The following is a 9,379-nucleotide window of genomic DNA, read 5'->3' on the forward strand; positions in this document are numbered from 1 at the left end:
AATCCTCCAGAGCTCCTCCTAGATTTGTCTCAAAGTTTCTCCAGGAATTCTTTCGGAATTTTTCCAAGAATTCTTTCGGTATTTCTCCAGGATCTCTTTCGAAGAAATTGCCTGGAATTTCTCTAGATGGATCCTTTAGGAATTTATACGGAGTTTCTTCAATTTCTCCAGCGGGATTTCCTCCAATGTCCCTATAGGAATTTTTCAGGGATTCTCCAGGAATTTCTTTGTAGGCCCTTCAGGAATCCCTTCAGCATTCCTCCAGGAAGTTCTTCGAAGCTCCCTTTTCAGATAATTCCTTCAGATTTTCTTCATGGTTCTTCCAACAATTCCTCGGGAATTCCTCTAGGTATTCTTCCGGGTTTCCTCCAGGAGCTTCTTTGAATATTCCTCCAGATTTCCTCAGACGAAAACTTCAGAGTTGATCTGAGAACTTCTCAGGAGTTCCTCCAGGAATTCTTTCGAAATTCCTCTATACATTCCTTCAGAGTACTGCCAGCAATTCCTCCGAAGATCCGGGTATTCCTTCAGAGCTCCTTCGGGAATTCCTTAGGTGCTCTACTGGAAGTTACTAAGGAATTCCCTACAAAAGTCCTTCAGTGTTACTCCTGGAATTTCTCCGGAGTTCCGTCAGGAAATCCATCGGAATTCCATCAAGAATTTCCCCGCTAGTTGCTCCAAGAATCCAACTGGATGTTTTAACAGGAGTTTTTCCAGGAATCCCGCCAGGTGTTCCCTTTGGAATGCTTCTGGGAATTCTACAGGAATCTCCTTGGAGTTCTCCAGGAATGTGTCCGGTAGTTTCTCCGAAAATTCCTTCAGGAGTTTCTCCATAAATTTCTTTAGGAGATTCTCCAAGGATTTCTGAGGATTCCAATACTGGGAGTTCCTTCAAAATTTTCATCAGGATTTGCTTCATGAGTTCCTTAGGACTTCTTCCAGGAATTCCCAAGTCGTTTAGTCCTAAGTTTTCAAAGGAATTTTATGTGCTTAGTTTTCAAAGGGAGTTCCCTCCAAAAGTCTTCCGGAGTTCCTTCAGGAATTCCACCGCAGTTCCTCGTGGAATTTCCCCGCAAGTTACTCCAAAGAATCACGCTGCCTGTTCAATCGGGAATTCTCAGGAATCCAGCCAGGTGTTCCTTTAGGAATGCTTCCGAGAATTCTTCAGGAATCCTCCGGGAGTTCTCTAGGAATGTATCTGGGAGTTTTTCCAAAAATTTCTTCAGGAGTTCACCCATAAATTCCTTTAGGAAATCCTCCAAGGATTTCTGAGGATTCCGTTCGCAGGAGTTCCTCCAAAAATTTTATCGGGAGTTCTTTCAAAAAATCCCTAAGACTTCTTCCAAGAGTTTCTTAGTTCGTCTCGTTTAGTCCTAAGTTTTCAAAAAAGAAAAAAGGTAGTTCTAAGATTTCAAAAGAATCAAACACAAACAGCAGCAGCTCTTTCGCCTATAATTAAATACAAGGTGAAAAATTCTAGCTTTCGGCAGTAAACTTTTAGACAAACGTTCATTTTTGTCATCATAAGTAAAACAACGAAGTTCATGATCCTTAAAGGCTTCCGGCAAAACGCGGCAGCCTTCTTTCTTTGCGATTTGGAACATTCATTCCCCTAATGAAGCTCAAGATCTCCTGCCTATATCCTCCAAATTCGGAACAACTGACCACGATTGGCGGCACTCGTTGTTTCCCCACTTGAATCAAAGAGGTTGCTTCGAGTGTCTGCTCGGAAAATATGCCTAAAGCCTAAAGAATTGATTGCTCATTTTGATGCAATTTTGCTATTAAAAGAAAGCATTCCAAAGATTTTTTTTCATTTTTGCCACGTTTTCAGTCCCACTTTTTTGGAAAGGAAGTGAATTCAGAGATTCACTCTTCCTTTTGTTCGTTGTAGTAACCATAACCATAAATGTTGCTATTTTTCTAACCATGGTCGGTCTAAAAACTGAAAACAAGTACAATAAATCGATTTAAACGAGCTTATATCTCTTTTGAAAACAAGCACTATTTTCTCGAAAATAACACAAATCTCAATGTTGTTATTCCACTGCACTACGTATTCACAGGTAAACGGTTTACTACGAATAACAGCAATACAATAGGCTTATCAAATCACTGCAGTTCCAACATGATTACGCTTGACTTATCTTCAAATTTTGCTTGTTCGACACTGGAGCTCGTTCCAACCTTTTCACGTCTTTACCATATCATGAAATCAACCCACCATCATCAGCTGAGTAGTTTAGAGACATATCTGCGAAATTCGAACGCTTTCGTTGAAAAGGTTGGATAGCTTCAGTTATAGACATAGACAATACAAATTTATCTCCTTCCTCTTACATTTAGTTGCATCCTCCAGCAAACGGAATTGTTCATTCCCAATTCAGTGTGTTTAATTTTTTTCAATGTGATTTCGGCGCGGCATCCGAATCGTACTTACTAAAAAAAAACTGTGCTTTCTTACAAAAACTGAGAATCAAAAGCAAGAACAGTGTGGTAGCAATGTTAATTTCACATCTATTTTTAAATGGGGATCTGTTTAGGGGCAAATCCAGGTAATTTCGTCAAATTGGTTTAAGTAGGCAAAAATTCCAGCGCAAAATGTGCAAAGTTTTGTTGTAAGTTTTAGTTGTTAGAAAGAGACTTATGGATCTTGTTGAAAACAGTAAACCTTCGATTGTATATTTACTACCGATAAATGAAAATACGCGACAGCGACAGATAACGATTTATTAAGAGGAAAATATAAGGATATTTCCGAAAGCTTAACTCGAGTCGAATCTTACTGGATGACAATTTCCTTATTTTTATGAAAATAAACCCATTTGAACAACGAAAACATCATTTATTAACTATCACGGACATTCTCCATTCTCCACCACTTCCTGAGCACCCTTTTTACTCTTTGCCTTATGCTCATTGGCCCGCTTCAGCTTGTCCAGGTCCTGTTGGCTCTGCGCAGGGGATTCGATTTCCAACGTTACGGGGCCATCGTTCTGAATGTGGACCTGCATCATGGCTCCGAATTTTCCATCCTTGATTCTGTCCGCCTGGTAGAGCGTGCCCAACTTCTGCAGCAACGAATTGTACAGATTCTGCGCGTCCGGACCCTGCATGGCTTTGCTGAAATCCGGCCGGTTGCCCTTCATCCGATGGTACAGGGTGAACTGGCTGACGCAGAGCAGCTCTAGCTGCTGGTCTAGGACACTTTGGGTCCACCGTTTTCCCGAGGGATCCTCGAAGAGGCGGATGCTCAGTAACTTTTTGGCCCTGGTAGGGTGACAATATATTTTTAAAATATTAAAACATTGCGTACAAAAGATAACTTACATCCAATCAACATCGTTGGCATTGTCTTCATTCGATATTCCGATCAGTACACAGAGGCCTTTAACGATGGAACTAATGAGCTCTTCACCAACTGAAAAAAAAAACGAAAGCAGCTCTCAATCGTCACAAGATAAATTCAACAGATACAATTTGGGATGGTACACAAATTATGTCACGCTAAATTTCAAGTTTTTTGACCACCTCCCCCCCCCCTTTGTCACGTTTTTTGTATGAGTCCTCCGAAATTTTTGTAAGGCTTGTCACGCTTGGCTTGACCCCCTCCCCCCCTCGGAGCGTGACGTAATTTGTGCATGACCCCTTTACTTTAAATATGATGTATCGTTTTTGCGCCTAACAAGCCGAATGGAAATTATAACAACTATCGAAAATCTAGACTTTACAAATACTTTGCAATTAGATTAAATGAACAAATTGAAGTGAAATTTGCGAAAAATTTACACATCTTCTCGGTGAGAACACATGAATGAAGAAATTAATCTGAATTCGATTTCAACTCAATAATCACGTGGTCCTCTTTCGCAAAGCTCACTTCTTCCGGAACAATTAGATGCCCTTCCAAATCAACGCTTACTATTGTATATGCAATGCCTAGAACAACGGTCATTGTCGGCATCTTTGCATCAGAAGAATTGATAAAGACGTGATATTTTCAAAGATGGACGCTTCCATTGATCATTTGAAACCAAAACAATTCCGCCTTCGATTTCTACATTCCAATTATTCGTTAGCGTACATTTCAATCATTAGGACTGACATCTACAACGATCATCTACAGAATATTGAGTTGTGAAGGTTTAGTGGTGTGGTATGGTTTAGTAGGACTTGTCAGGCTCAAAATCACAGTTCGATTCTGCCAGAACTTACATTCGCAATTTAAAAATCGAAGGTGATATTGTTTGCAGCTGAAAAAAGACACATGTCTACATCGAAATAGCTCTCAACTCTTACTATACATGTTCAGTGTTCGTAGATACAGTTGAAATGTTCCCCTATCAATACAAGCATAGAGACTTTTCATAACAATATTCTAAACAGCTAGAAAGGTTGATCTGATCATTTCTGGAATAGAGCTAAGTGACATTTGAACACACGTAGACTAGCATACGCTCGTCATACACAGTTTGTTTTTGTTTTCCTCGAAGAAACTTGCACACGCTTTCCAGACTCATCAAAATGCATATGGAAATATTACCCAATTTGAAAAATTCACACACACCCGGATTCTGGGTGTTTATCGAGACAGAGTGCATATTGTTTTCCTCTAAGGTTCACAACTACATCTACACTAGGGCACCTGTGCAGCTTCTTCGTTGACAGTTCTACTGATTATCCATAGCACGAGGAGCACGGCCTGCTCCGTGACCTGAAGATCTACCACATCTTCCTTTGTTTAACACAAGTTGTGCTTATTCCGTTAGGATTAAAGCAATTTATTTAACAAACAATATTTATTAAAACTACGTTCCACCTACTGTTGGACGGTGTTTACAATATTGATGAATTGTGTTCAATATATTTTGCATCACGTGGCCTACAGAATTGATTTAATCGATAAGCAATTCAAGTAGCTTAGTAAACTGTTGAACCAACACATTTTCTTAAATTTTCATGTTTATGTTTTTGGACACAAATCTCGCATAACTTATGATCTCGCCCTAAAAGCCATTGGTAACCATGTGTGTAGCTCATTGTTTCTGAGCATTTGAATGGATTTACACGTTAATCAACAACTCTATGGTGAAGAAAGGATCATTATCTACCTACCAGTGCTGTTGGTTTGGATGTTTATCCCTTCACTTGCTCAGAAACAACGAGCTACACACATGGTTACCAATGCACAGTGGTCCAGGAATCAGTTTTACGAGGAAAGACGCATTTTGAGCTTTAGAATGAAACATTAGACAAAAACGGTCTTCTACAAAGTTGTTTGTATTAGTAAGGTCGTTTGTTTGGTGTTATTGAAAATTAGGGTGGACCACTTTTTCATAGAAATTGTGTAACTAACTTTCTTATTTGTAGAAATTATATTATACATGCTTCAGCAAAGTTGTAGACCATTCAATTTCAAGCAACTTTGCCAAAAAAAGTTTTTTTGTATCTCTTAAATTGATCGATTTAGAGCTATTTTCCTACGGTGACATAGGGTGGTCCGAACAAAACTGGTTTTCTGGCTCTAGAGTTTTCAATTCAAATGTCTCATCAAAGTAGTCTATGAAACACTTTTAGAGCTCTAAAAAATGCGTAATTTGGTGAGTGAAGAAACTCGCTATCTTCTTTCGTTTGGGAGTTATTGTTGTTTTTCTCTCAAAAACATGCCTGCTTTGATTGTGAATATCTCTGATTGGGGCAAACATAAAAAATATCTTTTGACGACATTAAAAAGGCAAAATGAAATTGTATATCATATCAAAAAATTACAGATGTGTTATTTTTGTAACTCTAATAAAATGCCCTGAAAAACGAAGAATTTTAAGCAGAAAAACTTCAATAACTTTCGAACTAAAATAGATATCATCAATATTTTTGCATGAAAATTTGCGTTTTGTTAAGTTCTTAAAGTCGTTCATAGACCGCTTTGACGAGAAATCTGAAATAAGAAAGATAGGGCTCTAAAACTATTTTGAAGATTTGCATGGTGTGTATTTCTTCATAATTTTGCATTTTGAGCATGAAAATAAAATTTTAGACAAAAATGATCTTCTACAAAACTGTTTTTAAAAATGTTAGCTTTCATACTGTGTCATTTAAAACTAGGGTGGCCCACAATATCACACAAATCATATATTCAACTTTTTTATTTGCAAAAATACTGGTATATACTCTTAGGCAAAGCGGAAGAACTTGAAATTTTGACCAACTTTGCCAAAAAAAGTTTTTCTGTAGCTCGAAATTTGTCCAATCTAGAGCAATTTTTCCTAATTATCGCAGGGTGGTCCAACAAAAATAAGTTTTTCAACTCTAGTTTTTTTAATATTAGTTTCTCGTCAAAGTCGTCTATGAACGACTTTTAGAAATTAATAAAACGCAAATTTTCATGCAAAAATATTGATGATATCTATTTTAGTTCAAAAGTTATTGAAGTTTTTGTGATAAAAAATATTTGTTTTTAAAGACATTTTATAAGAGTTACAAAAATAACACATCTGTAATTTTTTGATATAATATACAATTTCATTTTGCCTTTTCAATGCCGTCAAAAGATATTTTTTATATTTGCCCCAATCAGAGATATTGACAATCAAAGTAGGCGTGTTTTTGAGAGAAAAACAACAATAACTCCCAAACGAAAAGAGATAGCGAGTTCCTTCACTCACCAAATTACGCATTTTTTAGAGCTCTAAAAGTGTTTCATAGACTACTTTGATGAGAAATTTGAATTGAAAACTCTAGAGCCAGAAAACCAGTTTTGTTCGGACCACCCTATGTCACCGTAGGAAAATAGCTCTAAATCGATCAATTTAAGAGATACAAAAAAACTTTTTTTGGCAAAGTTGCTTGAAATTGAATGGTCTAAAACTCTGCTGAAGCATGTATAATATAATTTCTACAAATAAGAAAGTTAGTTACACAATTTCTATGAAAAAGTGGTCCACCCTAATTTTCAATAACACCGAACAAAGGACCTTACTAATACAAACAACTTTGTAGAAGACCGTTTTTGTCTAATGTTTCATTCTAAAGCTCAAAATGCATCTTTCCGCGTAAAACTGATTCCTGGACCATAGTGCAATGGCTTTTAGGGCGTTATCTCAGAGTATACGAGAAATCGATTGCACCGCTGCTACGGATGGGTTTCCTAGGCCAAACCGTTCTGATTATATATGTCTTTGCAACGGCTCGTGGGGCAAGCGTTTACATTTTCGCCGAATACTACGGTTTGTATCCATCGCCCTTATAGGCGCCCTAATAGACTTTCCACCGGACCCAACAGTTCGAAACTGTTGCTTCGGCTGCTCTCTTCTAAGGCGAGCATTTCAATATTGACCGGACTCAACGGATCGTATCCGCTCCGGTTGCCCCCTTCTAAGGCGAGCATTCTGATTCCTTTTCCGCCGGACCCGACAGTTCGTAACTGCCGCTACGGCTGCTCCCTTCTAAGGTGAGCCATTTATTTCCTTAAGCTTCCTTTTAAGGAAAGCTTATTTTTCAACAGCCTGACCCGACGGATCGAATCCGCCGCTTAGGCAACTTCCCTTCGCATTTGTTCTATGGTGCAAGCGTCCGATTAGAATCTGGTGTCGTTAAATGGAGGATTTCTTTTTTTGCAATATACTTTGAAATGCTTCAGAATGCTGCTGTTTTCTTCACTTCCTTCCATCCTTGCTGTGTAAACCAAGATATCCAAATTTGAGGGCTATCACAAACGAATTGGGTTCACTCGTCGCCAATGTGCAGCTTCTTCGTTGACAGTTCTAGTGATTATCATTAGCACGAGGAGCACGGCCTGCTCAGTGACATGAAGATCTACCACAGCACCCATATAATCGGCCGTGATAACCACTATAGTAATCGAGATTCAAACGATTACATTATATATGCAGCTAATTTTAGCTACAAGCGTTTTCCACGCACAATTGGAAAGTCCAACAAAATCTTAAAGCATTCTAGAGTAACGTTCAACGGTAATACTGGAAGCCTGTATACAATAGTTTGTCATATTTTCTTGAGTCAGCTTTAAGGCGTTTTCACATCGGAAACTTCAGCTGCAGAAGATATTCTGCTTGAGTAGATTCATTCATTCATTCTTGAGTAGATCATCGCCAAATCGTGACCAGATTCAAATTTGCACATTTAGAGCTACAGTATAAAGCAGCTACAAAATAGCAGACTTGACTATCCATATTTATTGTTTTATAAAACCTTAGCAATAACTGATTGAATTTCCCGTTATTTTACAAGGATAAATTCCACGAAGAGAAATCGATTGCTGCAGATCTTGACATATGATACTGATTGTGAGAACTTCCCTTCAAGAGACATGTTATACTTACCGGTGACCTTTGCTGCTGAAACTCGCTGAATGATGGCCTTCATTTCGCTGCTTTACTGCAGACTTCAGAGTACCAACTGAAAGTAGGAAAACAAATTAATAAAAGTGATCTTGTTCTAATAAATCTCCGTTTCACAAAACAGGAAGAGATTCGAACCGAATACGGCAACAAAGGCCACAAACCAGCAGCAAAGTGTTAAGGGACCGGCTTCCGCCCGCTGTCTGACGGACGGTGTCTATTTTTGTTGTGACTTTTCTAGCTGTCGAAATTAGATGCAAGAAGCGAGAGAGAGAGAGAGAGAGAGAGAGAGCTAAAGATGAGAGGAGAGAAAATTGAGCAAACTAGTGCACAGAGCCGTATTCAGATTTCTTGAGAATTATTGCCTATTTATTGTCACACAATGGGCTGCTTTTCATATTTAAGCGAAGTATGCACTTCAACAGAAAAGTAATCGCCTATCTCGATGCGTAGGAAATTTCTTGCAAGAAATTCTCAAGAAAAGCATTTTTCTTTGATCGCAGTACGCAGTTGAAAAGAAATGTCAATTCAAATGGAGCTCACTGTACGACATTTCTTGACCATTTCTTGGGCAGTAATTTTTACTTTTCTTGAGCGGAACAGTATACTTAACTTTAGGAAGTTTAATAGTTTATTATGAAACTAGCTTACCCAGCGTGGCTAGCCACGCTCGCACAAAATTTTAAAGCAGAAAGCTATGCATAATCCTTCAAAGATTGATAATGTTTATGTTTAACTGCAAAATGACAATATGAACTAATGAATATCTCTGTTCATAACTGTGAAAGTGCTCTATAAATAATAGGCTGAGAAATACACTCCGTCCCAGTTGAGCTGTAACCCGACATTGACATGCATGATACTAATGACCGTAAAATCGCCTAAATTTATACTCTGACCACAATCTATTGAACATGTAACCTTAATGCTGTTGTAATGTTCTTCTTTGGAATAATTACAGCTGTAATGCTGTTGTAGTGTTTCTTCAGCTGTGAAACATTTCGAAAATTCCAGAACAT

General features: G+C 38.2%; 1 protein-coding gene across 3 annotated transcripts; it reads right to left on the reverse strand.

Annotated features, from left to right (window-relative positions):
* Window positions 1–1,941: 1,941 nt before the first annotated feature.
* Window positions 1,942–8,593, reverse strand: LOC5564520 (D-aminoacyl-tRNA deacylase). 3 transcript variants are annotated; one of them, XM_001648811.2, is made up of 4 exons: window positions 8,499–8,593; window positions 8,343–8,418; window positions 3,331–3,421; window positions 1,942–3,270 (listed from the first exon to the last, which is right to left on the reverse strand). In XM_001648811.2, the coding sequence occupies exons 2-4, from the start codon at window positions 8,383–8,385 to the stop codon at window positions 2,856–2,858; spliced, it is 549 nt and encodes a 182-aa protein (XP_001648861.1). In that variant the 5' UTR covers window positions 8,386–8,418; window positions 8,499–8,593; the 3' UTR covers window positions 1,942–2,855. The 3 variants fall into 3 exon arrangements, with proteins under 3 accessions (XP_001648861.1, XP_021707222.1, XP_021707223.1); XM_021851530.1 differs by having other exon boundaries at window positions 8,525–8,569; XM_021851531.1 differs by lacking the exon at window positions 1,942–3,270 and having other exon boundaries at window positions 3,327–3,421.
* Between the last annotated feature and the right edge of the window lie 786 nt (window positions 8,594–9,379).

Source organism: Aedes aegypti, chromosome 3, assembly GCF_002204515.2.
Source record: "Aedes aegypti strain LVP_AGWG chromosome 3, AaegL5.0 Primary Assembly, whole genome shotgun sequence".
NCBI lineage: Eukaryota > Metazoa > Arthropoda > Insecta > Diptera > Culicidae > Aedes > Aedes aegypti.

Coding starts and splice junctions, on each gene's coding strand:
- LOC5564520 (XM_001648811.2), bottom strand. CDS start 8,385: ATGAAGGCCATCATTCAGCGAGTTTCAGCAGCAAAGGTCACCG. Junction 3,422..8,342: donor TTCAGCAGCAAAGGTCACCG/GTAAGTATAACA, acceptor TTTTTTTTTCAG/TTGGTGAAGAGCTCATTAGT. Junction 3,271..3,330: donor GCCAACGATGTTGATTGGAT/GTAAGTTATCTT, acceptor TCACCCTACCAG/GGCCAAAAAGTTACTGAGCA.